This window comes from Vanacampus margaritifer, chromosome 7 (genome assembly GCF_051991255.1).
Source record: "Vanacampus margaritifer isolate UIUO_Vmar chromosome 7, RoL_Vmar_1.0, whole genome shotgun sequence".
NCBI classification, from domain to species: domain Eukaryota; kingdom Metazoa; phylum Chordata; class Actinopteri; order Syngnathiformes; family Syngnathidae; genus Vanacampus; species Vanacampus margaritifer.
Window position 1 is genome coordinate 16,580,562 of NC_135438.1, and position 22,431 is coordinate 16,602,992.

The 22,431-nt window shown below is 43.2% G+C and overlaps 1 protein-coding gene across 2 annotated transcripts in view; it reads left to right on the forward strand.

Moving 5' to 3' along the window:
* Nucleotides 1–22,431, forward strand: part of LOC144054823 (complement C3-like) — a 42,434-nt gene that overhangs the window by 19,084 nt on the left and 919 nt on the right. For both annotated transcript variants that reach the window (XM_077570151.1, XM_077570150.1), the window contains 17 exons: nucleotides 495–645; nucleotides 4,838–4,923; nucleotides 5,759–5,836; nucleotides 5,906–6,061; nucleotides 6,156–6,218; nucleotides 7,240–7,321; nucleotides 7,430–7,478; nucleotides 7,630–7,720; nucleotides 7,796–7,885; nucleotides 9,846–9,948; nucleotides 10,781–10,870; nucleotides 11,178–11,270; nucleotides 11,356–11,439; nucleotides 11,682–11,826; nucleotides 11,946–12,115; nucleotides 15,361–15,447; nucleotides 21,986–22,069. In XM_077570151.1, the coding sequence (XP_077426277.1) occupies nucleotides 495–645; nucleotides 4,838–4,923; nucleotides 5,759–5,836; nucleotides 5,906–6,061; nucleotides 6,156–6,218; nucleotides 7,240–7,321; nucleotides 7,430–7,478; nucleotides 7,630–7,720; nucleotides 7,796–7,885; nucleotides 9,846–9,948; nucleotides 10,781–10,870; nucleotides 11,178–11,270; nucleotides 11,356–11,439; nucleotides 11,682–11,826; nucleotides 11,946–12,115; nucleotides 15,361–15,447; nucleotides 21,986–22,069 (1,702 nt within the window). The remainder of the gene's footprint in view (nucleotides 1–494; nucleotides 646–4,837; nucleotides 4,924–5,758; nucleotides 5,837–5,905; nucleotides 6,062–6,155; nucleotides 6,219–7,239; nucleotides 7,322–7,429; nucleotides 7,479–7,629; nucleotides 7,721–7,795; nucleotides 7,886–9,845; nucleotides 9,949–10,780; nucleotides 10,871–11,177; nucleotides 11,271–11,355; nucleotides 11,440–11,681; nucleotides 11,827–11,945; nucleotides 12,116–15,360; nucleotides 15,448–21,985; nucleotides 22,070–22,431) is intronic.

A 22,431-nucleotide genomic window follows, 5' to 3' on the forward strand; every position in this document is an offset into this window, starting at 1 on the left:
GCTACATATCTACAGGTAGTTAAAGCTACCCAGTACATTGCAGTGTCAAGCTCAGTGAAATCAAAGTTACAAATAAAACAGCTGTTAGGTTGTATGAATCCCGCATTATCTGTGTTCACGCAAGAAGATTCTGGAAGACTGGCTGCACCGGATTTATACCTAACATTTATTATTGACATGACCAGAAAGCAAACATTTGCATTAGGATCACATACAAGTACAAATAATTAAGATTGCATTCATCTTGATGCCAGTGATAAACACAAGTGGCTTTATATCCACCAAAAGTGCACAAAATACAGTTTATAAAATACAACATTAAACAAAAATAGTTCTCATCTGTCAGCACTCTTTCCAAGAGTTTTGCACAAAGGTACTCACATAAGTGAACTTAGACACATTTTTGTATTATGGCCATCTAGCCTACTCATTTAACTGTAATACTGGTACCAATCATGGTCCCCGTTCTTACTTTCTCCTCTCTTTCTCTCCAGAGTTTGGAAAACAGCAAAGCCAAAGCTGTTACTTACCTTGAAAAACGTCTGCCCAGCCTCACCAATCCTTACGCTGTAGCCATGGCATCATATGCTTTAGCGAATGAGAATAAGCTGAACAAGGCGTTCCTCTACATGTTCGCTTCCGCAGGTGAATTCTAAAACAGTGTTTATTTTACTCTTTGTCTTTGGCATCATATATTCAAAAGTAAATAGTTATGTTTACCATTGTTCAAAAAAAGAAAAAAAAAATAGAGAAAAGGATTATGGAGTTAAAACCATGCCAAAACCCCAAAACCCCAAAACCACGCAACAGATGTTTTACTCACACCCAGCAATTCACAATTTTTTTGTGTGTTTTGCAAATACAGTACAAAGCACCATTCACAAGCTAATGCATTTTGTTTTGTACATGAGAACTGTAACTATCAAACAAACACAGCATGTTTTACACATATGAAGAAATGTCTTCAATTACAAATAAATATCCTTCAAGTGCAGAAAAACGTTAGTACCAAAAAAATCCTTCACGTACAAAAAAAAGAAGAAGCAATTCTACAACTATTGATAACGTCAGGCCCATTTTCATTTTAGTTCATATCATTTTAATGAAGATGTATAGTTTTTTTTGCATATTAGTGTATCAATCTAAAATAGCTCCACATTCTACACAACATTGATATTTATAGTGTATTTGATCAAAAATTTAAATAACAACTGAATGCCGTCACTAGATCACAATCAATGTTTATTTGAACGATAAACAAATACAGGGTGACACAAAAATCCAAGAGTGATGGAAGAAAAATATTTTATTCATAGTAATTGAAACCTTAAAACATTCCATTTAAGAAACAATGTTGGAATTGTCTTCTTCTTTTTTTTTATCATGTCCTGTACATGACATCCTCCTGTAACAATCCATTGAAATCTGCTGTTGAGATTCCACATCGACCGCTGCAACATCTCAGCTGGGATAGTTGGGATTGTTTGATTGTAAATGGCTTGTTATAAGGTTTCAATTACTATGAATGAAATACTTTTCTTCCGTCACTCATGGTTTTATTGGATTGTTAAAAAGTTCCCGTTTTTTGGTTGTCACCCTGTAGTTAAAGTGAACAATGCTAACCAAATTAATATTACCCGTGTCGTCCCTGTCAAGTGTTCACGCTTCAGGGCTCTGACAATTAAAAAAAAAAAAAACATTCAAGTTTGGCAAATGTGTCAGTCTCTGAAGCTCTTTTCTTTTTTTTTTTTAAATTTTTATTCTAGCCTTTTCGGCGCCACTCTTTCTGCGTTCCATCTTAACGTGTTTATTTCTGAGTGTGTCTCTCCCGTGGTTATGTCAAGCTAAGCAATTAAGTCGTTCAAGCTAAGCTATTAGTTGACATTACAGAAGCAATGATTAGCGAATGCACTCTTCTCAAACGCCTTGCTAAGAATACTGATTGGCTGTTGTCAGCCAATGAGCAAGGAGCGGTGGGGGGTTGTGGGGGGTTGCCATTGGAGCAGCGTGCAAACGATACAGAGAGAGAGAGAAAGAGAAAGGGAGACAGAGAAGCAGACAGACAGACAGACAGACAGACGCTTGCTTAGCGAATAGCGAATGCTTGTTTCATTCATTCTGCACGAAACAGCGACCCAAATGGGCCATGCCTCTCGGTCGGCCTGCTCTCCATAAATCAGGCCAACCAAGTGGGAAAATTCACGCTGTTCCAACTTTGTCACTCTGCGGCTGGCAAGGTTTACTAAAAGTACGTTATTGGCTGATTTTGAAATGAGCAAAATAGCGAACTCTGGTGGCCCACCGGGAAACTGCCTGCTTGTCCCGCCTTCTCAAGCCGGGCCTGGATAACGGTCATGGGACTTTTGGCACAAGCTTACCGCTGTTACGTGGCTTTTGGCACTAATATTCCGCCTAGCAGATTCACACACACAAATGCCCAGTGATCCACACGTAAATGCCAGTAAACTTTACAGCAGGGGGCGATGCTGAATCAGTTTAAGGCTGCCATGACTTTCCCCTTGAATCTTTTTTCAAGTTCGCCAACCGGAGACATTTGTAAAACATACTGTATTTGTTTCAGAAGCAGGATGTATTTGTTTGATAGTTACAGTTCTTATGTGCAAAACAAAATGCATTAGTTTGTGAATGTTTTGTATTTGCAAAACACACTGAGTTTGTTTGCTTGGTGTAAGTAAATCACGTTTTGTGTGTTTGTGGGGTTTTGGCATGATAATAACTTCATAAAGGATAATGTCAATTTACACACTGTACCCATAATAATGAGACTATGGAAAAAAAGAGGATACACTATAAGAAAAACAATAATTAATAGGCTTTACACAATCTGGACTTTTGGAGCCGATCACAGATCACCAGTCAGAAAGTTAAATAAATAAACCAAATCCGATCAGAAGATGGTGCAATACGTTTATTTAAATAACTTATGTACTGTATGTAAACAAACAAAAAAAGGCTTTACATAATCAAGTATTTCAGGGTCAATCAGTGAGTTTGAGAAAAAAATGATACTCAATCTCCAATTCAATCAGAAAATGGAGAAATATATACATTTTAACAAATTGTACATTTACGAGTCTCCCCCCTGCCATAATAAAAATCCATATATAATTGATGCCCATTGAATTGCATTGGGGGGGAAATACACTCAAGATAAAAATAAATAAACAAAAATAACGATTATAAACATTAAATACAACATGTAATGTTGAATATGTCTACATCTCATTCTCTGACATTAATGGGGGGAAAAATGCATGATGATCGCCAGTCATTCAGGTGGCCGGGGTTTTTGCTAAAACTAATGCTACTATTGCTCTCTTGGTTCAACATTTGTCAACAAGTCCATGCACCTACTTACAGCTACATGGCTCCACATTCCGCTCCTTTTTGGCTTGTATTGGAAACTGGTTGTGTTACATTGTTTTATCTGCACAGGACGCTGCGTGAAAGTGTTTGGTTTGGCTTCAGCGGAGATTCACCCCTATCTATGCAACCTGTATTGACTTTCTAAGTGACCTCATTGCGAGAATTGCTCAACTTAATGTTTGATATGACCATAGTTTATCTCCTATCCTCTTTTAGCAAAAGTTTAGTGTGTCCGTATTTCCATGTGTTTCCATGTTGGGTTTCAAACAACATGCCTGTCTGCTAGTTGCCTCTCGTTGGCTGAATGCTTGGCCAGAAGTTAATGTTATTTACGCTGAGCAATGAAAGCTATTTGGAATTAAATATATATTAAAGTTAAACAAATAACATGCATACTGGAGCTAGTTATTTTATTTGATATAAATAAAATGGTTCTCTGACTTTTTCCCAGTCAAAAAAAAAAAAAAACATCACAAAGGCTATTACTTTGTGATTGGGTTCCGGTCCCACGATGTGCAACAAGGCTAAGAATAGATTCGCGTTCGGGTTCACATATACACTACCATAGAACAGCACAGAACGACTCGACTTGCGACTTGTTTTTGTTGTAATGTCACAATTCGTGGATTCGATAAATGATGTAATTGATCGATCACGCAAAATATGACAGTACAGTCGATCACCAATTCTGCATAAAATGCCAAATATCATCCAATCACGATTAAACCAATCAGATCAGATCGTCTGATCAGTCTAATAATTAATGACTATAATGAAATTCCATGTTTTATTGTATTGTAGATAATTATGCATGATTAACTAATTCACTGCCATTGACAGCTATAGATGTCAAAAATCCATTTGAACTATTTCTATTAGTTTAACATTTTTTTCCACTTTTAACAAGAGTATTAAAACCTAGAAAAAAATGTTTATTATACATTTAGAACAGATCTAAAATTTGCGATTAATTGTGAGTTTACTAGTGAAGTCATTTTAATGGCAGGACACCCCTCATTTCTTAATAATCTTATATATATATATATATATATATATATATATAAATAATCAAGTAATCATTTGGAAACGTTTTTTTAAATGTAAAACTGTCCAAATCCTCTGATTTCAGCATATCAATTGTGACTGATTTCTGTAGTACTTCATTTAAAAAAAGAAGAAAAGATTATTAAAAATTAGGGGCGTCGGGCAATTAAAAGTTTTAATTGTAATTAATCTAATGACTTCACTAGTTAACGCACGATTAATCACAAATTTTATATCTGTTTTAAATATACAATGAAAAAAATCTAGGTTTTCATACTCTTGATAACAAAAGTGGAAAAAATAGTTAAAATGGATTTTTGACGTCTATAGCTGTCAATGGCAGTAAATGAGTTACATATTACCGGTAACTGAAAAGTATTTGACAAATTGCGTGTCTGCTTTGCAGAGTTGACCCATTGGCCTGTGCCTCGAGGACAAACGTATACACTGGAGGCTACAGCCTATGCTCTTCTGGCTTTGGTGAAAGCTGGGGTAAGTTAATTTGATTAATCGGGGCTATAGAAAAAGAAGATAACGTTACTTATACAAAGTGATGAAAGCTATCTGGAATTAAAGAGATGTTAAAATTAAATACAAAAAAACACACACATAATGTAGTTAGTTATTTTATTTGACATAAATAAAATGTTTTTTATTTTATTTTTACCAGTCCAAAAAAAACAACCCATACACTGTTTGTGATTGGATGGTCAAGGGCATGGAGGCGGAACCTCTCAGCGCAAAGCCCTTCCACATGCGCTCCCACAACACGCAAGAAAGCTAAAAATAATAGCTTACATATACTCAAGCACAGAACGACTTTGCAGTGCCAGTGAACAAAGTTTTTGCTGTAATGCTTATATGTTTAATATGTTTAAAATTAAAAGGAAAACTTTCAAAGTGTTGAAATTTTGAAAAGTTGTTTCAACAAACATGCTTAAGGGATTTCAAAAAAGTTAATTAAAAAAAAATACACTAATATTTTCTCTTTTACTGCAAACGAATATCGTCTTGAAATATCGGTTATCGGCCTCCTTGACAGCTAATAATCAGTATTGGCCCTGAAAAAAACATATCGGTCAATCACAAATTATGACATTGCAGGCGATCACCGATCATGCATAAAATGCCAATTATAGGCCGATCCCGATCAAGCCGATCAGATCGGCGTAAAGTCTACTAAAAAAAACTATTCGAGAATGACCTTGTCAAAATCAATGTCAAATTTTACATTAAGCAAACGTTTAACAAATTGTCCACTATTCCTACAAATAGGCCAACTTTACATCCAGTAAAATAAGAAAAATCTTTTAATGTGTTCATAAAGGCTTTTGACGATGCCAGACCAGTGGTGAGATGGCTCAGAAATCAGGTGTTTGTGGGCGGAGGCTATGGATCAACGCAGGTGAGAAAAGATTCTACGGCAAAGTCATCTGGACTCAGCTGCAACTTTCCCCCCATTTCTTCTGTTTAGGCTACAATGATGGTGTATCAAGCTTTATCAGAATACTGCACCAATGCCAAAGAGCTCAACTTTGACTTGTATGTGGACATTAAGATACCCAACAGACTAATACCACTCAAATTTAATTTCAACAGACAAAACCAACATGTTACAAGAACATTTCAAGTAAGAGTGCCTAATATTGCATTAATTAAGCAATCCTGCTACTGTCCACATTTTGTAAGATATGAAAGCCTTTGTTTGCATTTTTAACCCTTAGATGAAGAATATTAACCAAGATGTGACAGTGACAGCCGAAGGTAGTGGAGAAGCAACACTTACAGTAAGTCAATTAATTATCCATATTCTGGTCAGCTGTTGTTTACAGCTATAGTCAGGGCTTGCACATTAACGGTGCGCAGGTGGTGGTGCACATGCACACTGATGACAGTCATGTGCGCGCCAGATTCGGTTGTCTCAGTGCGCATTTGTGTTCCAAAAATATTAAAGTACAGACATCTGTTGATTGCAGCAGTGACTTCGGGCAGGGCAGCACCTCGAAAAGTCAATGTCAAGTAGCAACTGTACACACACGCACGCACGCCCGCACGCATGCACACACACACACACACACACACAAGTTTGTTTTACTATCTTTGTGGGGCCATCTCATTGACATAATGCATTTCCTAGCCCCTCCCCCTAATCCCAACCATCAAAAATGATTGCCTACCCCTATTCCTTACCCTAACCTCAACCATAACCCAATTCAAACCTAAACTCTAAAACCAAGTCTTGACCCTCAAACACAGGTCTAAAATTGCGAGGCCCACAAAAATGGCCCCACATGGACGGGTGGGCCCCACAACTCTGTGAAATCCCGAAATGTTGGTCCCCCTGTGTAACAAAAACAAGACCACACACACACACACACATATATATATATATATATATATATATATATATATATATATATATATATATATATATATATATATATATATATATATATATATATATATATATATATATGTGCTGTCAAAGTTAAAGGGTTAACTCATTGATTAATCCCAAAAAATGATCGTATTCATTATGTATTAACACAGATTAATCACTCTATTAATTTTGACCGCAGATGATCCTTTAGCTTGACAGGCTGAGAGCCGATGGTTACATTAAAGGTAGCACAGGTTGTGTTTGAGCAACAAACATAACTACATGCATTAAAGTAAAGCATTTAATAAATGTGTGCGCATATGACATCCAGAATATTTCTTCATGTCTTTATAAGAGGAAAGGGATGAATGTTCACATCCCTTTAAAATGAGTGCCATCATATACTGTAGCTGTTGTCAATCTGACAGATGGTGTCGTTTTATTATGGCCTGCCTCCCCAAAAAGAAAGTGACTGTCAGAACTTTAACTTGTCGGTGCAACTTATCCCAGGTAATTTTAATACTTTTTTATGAAAAAATATATGTAATCATGTGCTCATCTGCCTGAATGTTTGCATGAAAACACGAATCTGCTCATCTCTGTGTGATGTGTTTGTAGAAAAGATTGACGAGTATGAGAACATATACAAGCTAAAAATAGAAGTCATGTAAGTACAATAAGAACAAGAAGACTGGCAACTTTAAAGTTGAAAGTTTGATCCTCCTGCCCCTCCCTGAGTCCCACTGAAAATATAACAAACAAAATCTGATTCTGTTTCAGTTTATCAGGAAATAATGTGATGTGTGGTGTCTGAGCAGGTATCTGGGCAAAGCGCATGATGCATCCATGACAATCTTGAACATTGGCTTGTTGACCGGCTTCCGTGTTCACCAGAGAGACCTTGAGTTGGTACGAGCCCTCACAGACAAACCTTACATTGTTAATAGAGCTTCGGAGAGTTTCTGATTGTATGTTTCCATGTAGCTTACCAGAGGACACGCCCGCACCATTTCAAAGTATGAGATGAACACAGTCTCGTCAGAGAAGAGCTCTCTCATCATCTACCTGGACAAGGTAAGGCTGAGCTCAAACTACACAACTTTTTTGTCTTTCGCGACAGATTACTCGATAAATTTGTTTTGTGTCGTGGACCGGACGTGTAGTCACACTACAAGTCTGAAACCGACAAGACACCATTGGATTATCGCTTGCTCTAATGAGAGAGCACCGCGTCAGCACTGGTTCTCAGGGAGGCGGAACAAAAAAAAAAGAGGCAGGACAGGAAGCAATTGTGTGAATGGAGCATGCGGCTGTGCCACACTGCATAAAAACATAAAAACATTGTTTGCGCTCCCGGCCCGGTAGTGCATAAAATAGGATTTAGTAGCCAATCAGAATTGTATTTTAATGTATTTACATGCGTCGTTGTAATGTAGCCTATTTTGTTAAATAATTTGGGGATTGTATTGCTTTATTATTTTATCAATCACTGAAATATTATATTGTGTTTGAGTAAGTTTTATACTGCTTAAATATTTATTCGTATTTGACTTGTTTTAGTACGGGGCATTTGATACGCGCATTCACCCCGAACCGTCCTTTCGAGGTTTTCTTGTAATCTACTCACGTCGCCGTTGCCTAACAATGGCAATAGTCAGGTTTCTATCCAATTGTTTTTAATTTTTGTAAGCAAATTTACTAATAATGCGCATTTATGCCCCTTTCCATCTTTTTTTTTTTTTTTTTTGCAAATATTGAGAGGGGACTCCGCCGCTGTAGGTGGCGGTATACACCATACAGATGTGATCCACCAGTAATTTAAAAGAAGAAGAAGAAGACCAGGAAGCGCCTGCAATGACGTTGTATGAGTTTTCTTTTGTAATTCTTGATAAACCATAGCGTTTCTTTGGTGTTTTCCATATGAAATAGCATTACTATTTGCTTCTTTAATTAATTCCCCCAAAAATTCTGTTTCGTCGTCCCACCCAAACATACCTTACTTTATCATCCGACATTGCTTTGGGCCTACAAACGTACGTGTGACGTAATATCCGGTCAAAACGTGCGACGTGTATCCGGTCTTTCCAGCAGTTATTCGCTAATCCTGTTTCCATAGCCAAAATTAGCATTTTCCCTTTTTCAATACGCTTCAAAATCCACCCCCTCTAAGCGTAAAAACTTTTTTTGCGAAGTTTTGGTCCTTTTTCGAATTTCTAGCGTTTCCATTCAGTTTTATTTTCGCATTTCTTGAAAATTTGAATCAAAATGGTGGATGGAAACCCAACTAATGTTGGGAGGTGGCTCCCGTGCATAAAATAAAAAATAATGTGACTTTTTATATTTTCAGAGTATTATTTGCAAAGGGGATAAGTACAGAAGTGCACATGTATTTGGTGAGGAGAAGTCGCTCACCGGTGGGACATCCTGAAGAACCTGAATGTATAGTGCAAAATAAATTATGGCAGTAGTCCTACTTGATGACGCCATCATGTGTTGCGAGTTGCTCATGTCTTTAAATGGCAACAAAAGTACACAACGCGTGCGTGCACTCTATGAGCTCCAGCAGCAGCGCCGCAGCAGGGGCACAATTTCTTTTTCCCGGTTGCACCTGTCTGGCCCGTCCCGTTAGATATCCAGAGGAGAAAAAAAAAAGGAGCTATAACGTGCTGGTCAGTGTGTGATTGACGTTTTGTTCCCTCTCACTATTGGTCAATGCAAAAAAGGACGACGACGTAGATATGTCACATTGTGCGACAAGAAGAGCAAAAATTCTGACATGCTAAACTTTCGTCGTGCCGATCGTAAGCAGTCCCAGAGAACAGGCAACCAATCGTTGAACGGGTCACACTACACGAGTCACGCTACGTCAAGACAACTCAAAATCTTTACGACATGCCCCGTTTGTCTGCGACACGTCTGTCAGGTCAAAATTGGGCTATTTTCTTGTAGTCTGACCAAGGCATTAGACGGACAGACATTTCTTCACCTTGCTCTGACATATTTCTCTAGTTCTGATTTCTTACCACCTCCACAGGTCTCTCATAAGCATCCTGAGGAAATCAGTTTTAGGATCATCCAGACCCTGAAAGTCGCCATCTTACAACCCGCTGCTGTGTCTGTTTATGAATACTATGATCGTGAGTCACAAAGTCACTTCTGCCTCAGACTGTGGTCCTCTGGTGCAGAAAATGAGAACATATTTTTCTACTATAGACTGAGTTGACCATACTTTCTACAATATTTTTGAGTGTGGGGTTTTTGTCCACTGACATCTAAAGATCCAGATGAACTAGAGAATTTGTGAGGTCAAAGGTTACTAATGTTGCACTGTTCTAGTTCATCTCACATGTTTTGCTCTGAAGTTCTTCCGCACTAAATTCAAGTAAGAATGCTTTTGAGGACTTTGTCTTCCCCAAACTTTTTCCACCAAGTTGTAAGCACAGACTTATCCTACGTGTCCTGATAAGATGAAGTGTAAAGAGGAACTAATTGGTCTTGTCAAATCTGGGTTAGTATAAGAAGTGAGTCGTACTTTGGTTAATATAGAGCAGAGGTGGGCAATCTCGGTCCTCGAGGGCCGGAGTCCTGCAGGTTTTGTAGGTTTCTCACTTCCAACACAAGCTGATTCCAATCAACAGGATCGTTATCAGGCTTATGCAGAGCTTGCTGATGAGCTGATCATATATCAGCTGTGTTGGAGAAGGGCAACACGCAAAACCTGCAGGACTGCGGCCCTCGATGCCCACCTCTGATATAGAGCAACCTTCTTACGGTACATCTTTTTTTTTAATTATTATTATTATTTGTTCATTTTTCCTTTCGGACAAATCATTGTGACAGTTTCAGCATAACAGTTTACAACATATTATTATTATTATTATTATTATTACAACATATTTCACGGATGAACAAGACAATAAAAACTGTACAAGTCTGTTAGACCACTAAAAACTACTTGTCTACTTGTAGAGATGCATTGTGTGAAATTCTACCATCCCAAGAGGAGAGCTGGTCAGCTGCTGAGAATATGTACAAACGATGTATGTACCTGTGCTGACGGTAAGATAGAAGGAAACTTCCAGTTCAAGTGAATTTATTCACTTTTGATATTGAATTCTGGTAAAATAGTTGCATTAAAAGATTTTTGTAAAGCATTGTTCACATACGCCATCTATCTATGAGCCACACGAGTGAACAGTAACAGTGTTCGATTAAATATTTTTTCTCCATGTATTATTTCAATTGCCAGTATATTATATCCCCCCAAGCAGCTAGCTGTAAGATCCTGCTGGACTGGACAAAAATAAATCTTGACTTCTAGCAGCACTAACACATCATTACGTCCACTTAAATCCCCCCCACCCAGAGAACTGTAGTCTTCAAAAGAAGGGTCAAGTCAGTAATGATTTGCGCATTGAAAAGTCTTGTGAGAGTACCCCGACCATCAAGACAGACTATGGTAAGATAAATTTACAGTATATTGATTTTATTTGTCGTATTCGAGGATTAATTTAAAGGATAATGTATAACTTATCTGACCTCAGTGTACCGCATACAATTGGAAGAACTCAAAGATGGCCTGTCAACTGACATCTATAAAGCACGGGTGACCGAAGTCATCCAAGAAGGTGGGATTTGATTTCCAATGACCTAAGAAATATATTTTCTGTCTTGCATATTCCCTGGTGTCAGAAAGAATCCCAGCATCACCAAAACCATCACTTTGCAGGAAACAAACAAACAAACAAAAACGACATGTTTGTTGAGCCACTAATGTTGCATCATCAAAGAAAGAAACTAGTTTCAGAGAATATTGATGCTCTCATACTGATACTTCTTCCTTCAATGTATTTTCTTTCTTCCATTACAGGAAATGTAGATATGGGCTCCCAAGGCAAACTGCGCACATTCCTCAGTTATCCACACTGCAGGGATACTTTAGAATTGGAGATAGGCAAATCCTATTTAATCATGGGCGCATCAAGAGATATTCACAAAGATGAACAGCGACAAACGTGAGTCTCTAGATGTGTACTGTCTGTGCAAGCCCTAAATAGATTGTCTTTTTTGCATCAAGGCTGGTTTTGTAAGGTGTACTTGAAACATAAAATTGTTTTCACCTGCTTGTCTTCAGGTTCCAATATATTCTTGGAGAGCAAACCTGGATCGAATACTGGCCAACACTTGCAGAGTGTCAAATCCCAAACCACAGACCAACTTGCTTAGGGATGGAGTTACTGAAAAGCAAATATGAAGGTTTTGGATGCGAGCTCACTAGGGCCACCCATGGCAAACAGATCCTAGGTGAGGGACCAGAAAAAGCATGGCTCAAATGACCTCAATGATGAACACAAACTTTGGATCTTCGTTTCCCTTCCCCGGACGCGGGTCACCGGGGCCCCCCTCTGGAGCTAGGCCTGGAGGTGGGGCTCGAAGGCGAGCGTCTGGTGGCCGGGCCTATACCCATGGGGCCCGGCTGGGCACAGTCCGAAAAGGCAACGTAGGTCCCCCTTCCCATGGGCTCACCACCGGTGGAAGGGTCCAAAGGGGTCGGGTGCGGAGTGAGTTGGGTGGCAGCCAAAGGCGGGGGCCTTGGCGGTCCGACCCCCGGCTACTGAAGCTAGCTCTGGGGACATGGAATGTCACCTCTCTGACAGGGAAAGAGCTCGAGCTGGTGTGCGAGGCTGAGAAGTTCCGACTAGATATAGTCAGACTCGCCTCCACACACGGCTTGGGTTCTGGTACCAATCCTCTCGAGAGGGGCTGGACCCTCTTCCACTCTGGAGTTGCCCACGATGAAAGGCGCAGAGCAGGTGTGGGCATACTCATTGCCCCCCGGCTAGGCGCCTGTACGTTGGGGTTTACTACGGTGAATGAGAGGGTAGCCTCCCTCCGCCTTTGGGTGGGGGGACGGGTCCTGACTGTTGTTTGTGCTTATGCACCGAACACCAGCTCAGAGTACCCACCCTTTCTGTATTTCTTGGAGGGTGCGCTGAATAGCGCGCCACCCCTGGGGACTCCCTTGTTCTGCTGGGGGACTTCAACGCCCACGTGGGTAATGACAGTGAGACCTGGAGGGGCGTGATTGGGAGGAATGGCCCCCCCGATTGAAACCCGAGCGGTGCTTTGTTATTGGACTTCTGTGCTCGCCACGGACTGACCATAACGAACACATTGTTCAAGCACAAGGGTGTCCATATGTGCACTTGGCACCAGGACGCCCTAGGCCGCAGTTCGATGATCGACTTTGCAGTTGTGTCATCGGATTTGCGGCCGTATGTGTTGGACACTCGGGTTAAGAGAGGGGCGTAGCTGTCAACTGATCACCACCTGGTGGTGTGTTGGCTCCGATGGCGGGGTAAGATGCAGGTCCGACCAGGCAGGCCCAAACATATTGTGAGGGTCTGCTGGGAACGTCTGGCAGAATCCCCTGTCAGAAAGAGTTTCAACGCCCATCTCCGGCAGAGCTTCTCCATTGTCCCGGGGGAGGCGGGGGACATTGAGTCCGAGTGGACCATGTTCCGCGCTTCCATTGATGAGGCGGCCGATCGGAGCTGTGGCCGTAAGGTGGTTGGTGCCTGTCGTGGTGGCAATCCTCGAACCCGCTGGTGGACACCATCGGTAAGGGATGCCGTCAAGCTGAAGAAGGAGTCTTATTGGGCCTTTTTGGCCTGTGGGACTCCGGAGGCTGCTGACGGGTACCGGCTGGCCAAGCGGAATGCGGCTTCGGCGGTCGCTGAGGCAAAAACTCGGACATGGGAGGAGTTCGGTGAGGCCATGAAAAACGACTTCCGGACGGCTTCGAGGAAATTCTGGTCCACCATCCGGCGTCTCAGGAGAGGAAAGCAGTGCGCCATTAACACTGTGTGTAGTGGAGATGGGGTGCTGTTGACCTCGACTCGGGACGTCGTGAATCGGTGGGGAGAATACTTCGAAGACCTCCTCAATTCCACCGACACACCTTCCTTTGAGGAAGCAGGGTCTGGGGACTCTGAGGTGGGCTCCCCTATCTCTGGGGTCGAAGTCGCCGAGGTGGTTGGAAAGCTTCTCGGTGGCAGGGCCTCTGGGGTGGATGAGATCCGCCCGGAGTTCCTAAAGGCTCTGGATGTTGTGGGGCTGTCGTGGTTGACACGTCTCTGTTCAGGGGTGCTGGAGAGGAGGGTCTGTCGGGAAGTCCAATCTCGGATTCAGGAGGAGCAGTGTGGTTTTCGTCTCGGCTGTGGAACAGTGGATCAGCTCTACACCGTCAGCAGGGTCCTCGAGGGTGCGTGGGAGTTCGCCCAACCAGTCCACTTGTTTTTTGTGGACTTGGAGAAGGCGTTTGACCGTGTCTCTCGGGGAGTCCTGTGGGGGGTGCTTCGTGAGTATGGGGTACCGGCCGCCCTGGTACGGGCTATTCGGTCCCTGTACGACCGATGTCAGAGTTTGGTCCGCATTGCCGGCAGTAAGTTGAATTTGTTTCTTGTGAGGGTTTGACTCCGCCAAGGTTGCCCTTTGTCACAGATTCTGTTCATAACTTTCATGGACAGAATTTCTAGGCGTAGCCGAAGCGTTGAGGGGATCCGGTTTGGTGGCCTCAACATTACATCTCTGCTTTTTGCAGATGATGTGGTGCTGTTGGCTTCTTCAAGCCGTGATCTCCAGCTCTCACTGGAGCGGTTTGCGGCCGAGTGTGAAGCGGTTGGGATGAGGATCAGCACCTCCAGATCCGAGACCATGGTCCTCAGTCGGAAAAGGGTGGAGTGCCCTCTCCGGGTCGGGGATGAGATCCTGCCCCAAGTGGAGGAGTTCAAGTATCTTGGGGTCTTGTTCACGAGTGAGGGTAGGTTAGAGCGGGAGATCGACAGGCAGATCAGTGCAGCGTCTGCAGTGATGCGGACGCTGTATCGGTCCGGTGTGGTGAAGAAGGTGCTGAGCCGAAAGGCAAAGCTCTCGATTTACCGGTCGATCTACCATCTTGCCCTCACCTATGGTCACGAGCTGTGGGTCGTGACCGAAAGAACAAGATCCCGGATACAAGCGGCCGAAATGAGTTTCCTCCACAGGGTAGCCGGGCTCTCCCTTAGAGATAGGGTGAGAAGCTCGGTCATCCGGGAGGGACTCAGCGTCGAGCCGCTACTCCTCCACGTTGAGAGGAACCAGTTGAGGTGGCTCGGGCATCTGGTTCGATTGATCTTTTTTAAATGTTTGATCCTCAGAGTGTGGACCTTTGCAAAGAGAGGCATCTTGTAGTGTGAATGTTTAACATGATATGGTTAAACCCATTACTATCTACTTATTTGAAAACTCGACCGAAAAGTATCGGCATAAACATCAGAGTAGTACGCTACGTGTATTTCTCGTATGTTTCTGAGTTTTTTTCTCTGCCACTTTATAAAGTCACAAATTTGCCACTTTACAAATCGCCGAGTTTTTTTTCTCAAAATATTGCCCCCACCCTCTAAAAAAAGATATACTTATAAGTGGCCCTAATACGCCGTCGTAAAACCCTGACTTCTCGAAGCACTAACGCATCATCTTAAATATTCTCTTTTTTTCCCCACACCCAGAGAACTGCATTCTTCAAAGGAACATCAGTATTGGTTTGCGCAGCGACAAGTCTTGTGAGAATACCACAACCAGCAAGATAGACTTTGGTAAGAGAATATTGTACAGTATTTTGATTTCAATTGATTTCATTTGTCATATTAGATGATTATTCCATGGGCCAAACCAGAATTTGGTACCACTCAGGGTGGCAAAATCTAGAAACAATATTTCAAAAGGTACATGTCATGAGATCCGGACGTCACGTGACTATTCCCTAAAAACACCCAAACTGTAAAACTGTAACTTTGTTCGTAGAGCAGTTTGCGGATGTAATGCTTTATCAGACCATATGTAAATGGCAATGTATATTTTGCCATGACCAACAACTCTCCAGGGCCATTTTGTCGTGAACACCTCTAATTGGTCAATCGCCAGACCAAGTCATGCACTGGGAGGGGTTCCTTCCTCGCTTTAACACATTCTGTGTCTTTTTACTAAGTTTTCAATTTTTTTTGCCACCAAAGATAGGCTGCTATCTGTGTTACCAGCCTTACCCTAACTATAACCTTCAGAGCATATAGACTGATCAAGAATTTATAGTGAAAAATTAAAAAAAACTGAGCGGGATACGTACCTATGACCCTGCACTTTCCGGGTGACTGCCTTAAAAGAAAAGAAGAGCGTAGCATCTCGTCCCAGCGACAAGCTTTTGAATCAGTCCCGGTTTAAGGAGGAGAGACGGCATTGACTACATAACGATATTGGTCGTGCGCTGTGAATTCTGGCAAAGTCAGCGATTTGATTAACTTGGTAAAAACAGCATGTAACAGAAGGTAAGGGGCTGTTTTCAAACTAGCGATCTCCAACTTAAGTAAATATCGCGCTCTCTGAGTCCCGACTAAATGTGCAACCTTCGGTTGAAGTAGTAGATTCCATGGCTCTATGGGCAATAATAACTTTTAATTTGTAAAATAACAGTTACTAAGTCGCTCTGGGTCACGTCCACTTCCATTCAACAATCATTCCCTTCCGCCGTCCGTCATAGGGCAGTCACGTGATCACGTGACAACGGTGCAAATGGTCAATAGGGTGAAAATCCACTTTTGATGTTCGCCGTGTGACGCAATAATTCCTGTTGAGTGTCTTTGTTGTCATTAACGGCCATGTCATATATGCATGTTTTACGCACGCGACACCTCACGATGATCACGTGACTGTCCAAAATGGCTGATACTGTACTTAAGGCAAAAATATTCACAAAAAGTGCTATAAAATCATAATTGCTCAACATAAATAGAATTTTTTTTCAGGGAAGAGTTGAAATTGATCATTTCACAGAATAGCTGGTTAGTTTTTCATAAGTTTGTATTCCTTTAAAGGACTTGGATCACAGTATTTTAACTATGGGCATATATAAGATTGTATCTTACCTTTGACACAGTCACAATTTAATTTTTTATGAACTATGAGTTATTTTGGTCGCTATATTTCTAACCCGAAGTAAGGCACCTGTTCACTAAAACCCCGCCTCTCCCTGTGTGGCTGCCACGCCCCGTTCATGACATCATCCTGTTCGGCTGCTATCTGCACCACCCATGAAGCGGTAAATATGGAAGAACATATTGTAGCATTTAAGAAAGGATCAGGCCAAGCAAAATCTCTTTAATGCCAATTTGGAACAGTTCGGCCGTAACCACGCCAAAACCACAACACACTAACGGTCTGTAGCTTACGGAAAGTCTCATGGTGTGTGTAATATGTAATAAAAAAATATATACAACAATATACATCAGACATATCGTGCTTGACAACGAAGCTAACGCTAGTGCTTATGCTAATTTTGTCATCATTTAGTTAGTGGTTTGATTTACTTACAGCTCTGGCATCTCCATCAGGTTTGATTGTGAGATTTGCACAAGTTCTAAGGTTTAATCTCCTGGTCACTGGTCAATCCACTTTTGGTTTATTTGCTCTGTAGAAGGCAAAATGGGACACAGTTTGTCTTCTTATTCATCATCTGCACATCTGCTTCCCTCTCTCTGCAAGTAGTGTCGCAATGTCTATAAGCATTTCTTTTCCAAGATGAATAACATATATTCTTATAAAAAGGGAAAGTTATAGTAAACACATTAATTTATACAGAGTTAATCACAAAAAACACAGTATTTGCATATTTTGTTTCAACTTCCCTAAGGAAAAGGACCCATAAATGGAAAAACAATGCCACCCATTGGCTAAAGTGCAATAGTGCACTGGGTGGAACACACAACAAGCAACGGCAAACATACTAATGGCAATCAAATAAAACATACAGTACTTGTAGAAGACAAAATGGGTCACAGTTTGTCTTATTCGTCATCTGCAGATCTGCTTCCTAAACATAAAAAAGCAAGGAAGTAGCATACAAGTGCTGGTAAGTGTATTTACTTGCTGTTGAACTGTACCGAGGTAGCAGCAGTGTTTATCATCCATGCCAAAGCTATTTAGCGCAACTGCCGACTGCCGGGTTGCCACTAAAATAGCGGAAGTGCTATCGCGTACCTAAAAAAAAAAAAACACTGCTGGAGAAAATAGTGCCCTGGCTGTATATTCCCAGGAAAGAAGTGTAAGTAGTCAGTAGTCAGATAACCCAAGAATTGACAAACACTGATACATTTAAAAAATAAAAATAAAAAAAAATGTCTCATTGAGATTAAATAATATATATATAATATACAAAAATAACCAGCAAATAATAATTCAAATTCAAAAATTTTAAGAGGGATGAAAAATAAGAAATTAAGTACATTTTAACTCTGTTACACGCGGAGCTCAGCTCCTCAGCCAAGGTGGCTTCCTTCGTAGCGCCTCTTTCCCCGATACTCTTGTAGGGTGTACTTCGAAAAAATTTCAATGAGCGGAGCTCTAGCCATTTGCTATTGTTGAGCTGCAGAGACTTCATGATAGTTAAAGAATGGTTAAATACAGTGGAACCTCAAGTTACAAACGACCCATTTTACAAACTTTTCAAGTCCCTCTCGGATGACCGAGCTTCTCACCCTATCTCTAAGGGAGAGCCCGGCTACCCTACGGAGGAAACTCATTTCGGCCGCTTGTATCCGGGATCTTGTTCTTTCGGTCACGACCCACAGCTCGTGACCATAGGTGAGGGTAGGAACGTAGATCGACCGGTAAATCGAGAGCTTTGCCTTTCGGCTCAGCTCCTTCTTCACCACAACGGACCGATACAGCGTCCGCATCACTGCAGACGCTGCACCGATCCGCCTGTCGATCTCCCGCTCTAACCTACCCTCACTCGTGAACAAGACCCCAAGATATTTGAACTCCTCCACTTGGGGCAGGACCTCCTCCCCGACCCGGAGAGGGCACTCCACCCTTTTCCGACTGAGGACCATGGTCTCGGATTTGGAGGTGCTGATCCTCATCCCAACCGCTTCACACTCGGCTGCGAACCACTCCAGTGAGAGCTGGAGGTCACGGCTTGATGAAGCCAACAGCACCACATCATCTGCAAAAAGCAGAGATGCAATGCTGAGGCCACCAAACCGGACCCCCTCAACACCTCGGCTACGCCTAGAAATTCTGTCCATAAAAGTTATGAACAGAATCGGTGACAAAGGGCAACCTTGGCGGAGTCCAACCCTCACCGGAAACAAATTCGACTTACTGCCGGCAATGCGGACTAGACTCTGACATCGGTCGTACAGGGACCGAATAGCCCGTATCAGGGGGCTCGGTAACCCATACTCCCGAAGTACCCCCCACAGAACTCCCCGAGGGACACGGTCAAACGCCTTCTCCAAGTCCACAAAGCACATGTGGACTGGTTGGGTCGAATTCCCACGCACCCTCGAGGACCCTGCTGAGGGTCTAGAGCTGGTCCACTGTTCCACGGCCGGGACGAAAACCACACTGCTCCTCCTGGATCCGAGATTCGACCTCCCGACGGACCCTCCTCTCCAGCACCCCTGAATAGACCTTACCTGGGAGGCTGAGGCGTGTGATCCCTCTAAAGTTGGAACACACCCTCCGGTCCCCCTTCTTAAAAAGGGGAACCCCCACCCCGGTCTGCCAATCCAGAGGCATCGTCCCCGATGTCCACGCGATGCTGCAGAGACGTGTCAACCACGACAGCCCCACAACATCCAGAGCCTTTAGGAACTCCGGGCGGATCTCATCCACCCCCGAGGCCCTGCCACCGAGAAGCTTTCCAACCACCTCGGCGACTTCGACCCCAGAGATAGGGGAGCCCACCTCAGAGTCCCCAGACCCTGCTTCCTCAAAGGAAGGCGTGTTGGTGGAATTGAGGAGGTCTTCGAAGTACTCTCCCCACCGGTTCACGACGTCTCGAGTCGAGGTCAACAGCACTCCGTCTCCACTATACACAGTGTTAACGGTGCACTGCTTTCCTCTCCTGAGACGCCGGATGGTGGACCAGAATTTCCTCGAAGCCGTCCGGAAGTCGTTTTTCATGGCCTCACCGAACTCCTCCCATGTCCGAGTTTTTGCCTCAGCGACCGCCAAAGCCGCATTCCGCTTGGCCAGCCGGTACCCGTCAGCAGCCTCCGGAGTCCCACAGACCAAAAAGGCCCGATAGGACTCCTTCTTCAGCTTGACGCCATCCCTTACCGCTGGTGTCCACCAGCGGGTTCGAGGATTGCCGCCAGGCACCAACCACCTTACGGCCACAGCTCCGATCGGCCGCCTCAACAATTGAAGCGCGGAACATGGTCCACTCGGACTCAATGTCCCCCGCCTCCCCCGGGACAATGGAGAAGCTCTGCCGGAGATGGGCGTTGAAACTCTTTCTGACAGGGGATTCTGCCAGACGTTCCCAGCAGACCCTCACAGTACGTTTGGGCCTGCCTGGTGGGACCGGCATCTTACCCCGCCATCGGAGCCAACACACCACCAGGTGGTGATCAGTTGACAGCTCCGCCCCTCTCTTAACCCGAGTGTCCAACACATACGGCTGCAAGTCCGATGACACGACTACAAAGTCGATCATCGAACTACGGCCTAGGGCAGAGGTGGGCAATCTCGGTCCTCGAGGGCCGGAGTCCTGCAGGTTTTGTAGGTTTCTCACTTCCAACACAAGCTGATTCCAATCAACAGGATCGTTATCAGGCTTATGCAGAGCTTGCTGATGAGCTGATCATATATCAGCTGTGTTGGAGAAGGGCAACACGCAAAACCTGCAGGACTGCGGCCCTCGATGCCCACCTCTGGCCTAGGGTGTCCTGGTGCCAGGTGCACATATGGACACTCTTGTGCTTGAACATGGTGTTCGTTATGGACAGTCCGTGGCGAGCACAGAAGTCCAATAACAAAACACCACTCGGGTTTCGATCGGGGGGGCCATTCCTCCCAATCACGCCCCTCCAGGTCTCACTGTCATTACCCACGTGAGCGTTGAAGTCCCCCAGTAGAATGAGGGAGTCCCCAGGGGGTGCGCTCTCCAGCACACCCTCCAAGGGCTCCAGAAAGGGTGGGTACTCTGAGCTGCTGTTCGGTGCATAAGCACAAACAACAGTCATGACCCGTCCCCCCACCCGAAGGCGGAGGGAGGCTACCCTCTCATTCACCGGGGTAAACCCCAACGTACAGGCGGCTAGCTGGGGGGCAATGAGTATGCCCACACCTGCTCTGCGCCTCTCACCGTGGGCAACTCCAGAGTGGAAGAGGGTCCAGCCCCTCTCGAGAGGATTGGTACCAGAACCCAAGCCGTGTGTGGAGGTGAGTCCGACTATATCTAGTCGGAACTTCTCAGCCTCGCACACCAGCTCGAGCTCCTTCCCTGTCAGAGAGGTGACATTCCATGTCCCCAGAGCTAGCTTCAGTAGCCGGGGGTCAGACCGCCAAGGCCCCCGCCTTTGGCTGCCACCCAACTCACTGCGCACCCGACCCCTTTGGCCCCTTCCACCGGTGGTGAGCCCATGGGAAGGGGGACCCATGTTGCCTTTTCGGGCTGTGCCCGGCCGGTCCCCATGGGTATAGGCCCGGCCACCAGACGCTCGCCTTCGAGCCCCACCTCCAGGCCTAGCTCCAGAGGGGGGCCCCGGTGACGGCGTCCGGGCAAGGGAAACGAAGATCCAAGGTTTGTGTTCGTCATTGGGGTCGTTTGACGTCAAAAATTCATTTTAACTATTTCTATTAGTTTAAAAAAATCCACTTTTGCTAACAAGAGTATGAAAACCTAGGGGAAAAAATGTATTGTAAATTTAGAACAGATATAAAATTTGTGATTAATCGTTAGTTAACTGGTGAAGTCATGTGATTAATTACAATTTTTAAATAAAAAAATCGCCTGACGGGCCTAATTAAAAAAATCTATTAAAATTAAGGGCCGTTTAATCATAATTAATCGCAGGATAATTTTCTATATGTTATTAATGCACAATTTAAAAAAATATAGGTTTTCATAAAAAATTAAATGAAATGAAAAATGGTTAAACTAATAGAAATAGTTCACATGAATTTTTTACGTCTATAGTTGTCAATTGCAGTGAATTAATTAGAGCAAATCGCAAAATGCCTCCCCACCTTGAGTGGTACCGATAAGTGAAATTTTGGATTTTGGCCAATGGACGAGATGGAGAGAAGAGTAAGTAAAAGGATAACGTGTAGGTGTAACTCTGTCTTCAGTGTACCGCATACAAATGGAACAAATTCCAAACAATCCATCAACTGACATTCATACAGCACGGGTGACCAAAGTCATCAAAGAAGGTGAGATTTGATTGATTTCAGTGATCAAGGAAATATATTTTCTGACATGCATATCACTGGTGTCAGGTAGAACGATCACATCTCCAAAACCATCTCTTTGCAGGAAAAAAAACAACAACAAAAAAAACATGTTTGTTGAGCCACTAATGTTGCATCGTCATCAAAAGCATACCAGTTTCAACACTTTTACGTACATGTTTTACATACCCATGTGGGAACTGGCCAATTGCAAAGATTTGTGGAAAAATGTAAAATTTGGACATAGAAGGTTTTGGCCTGACACTGACGATATCTTCCAGAGAATATTGATGCTCTAATAAACATACATAAACATATTTTCCTTCTTCTCCCATGTTGCCATA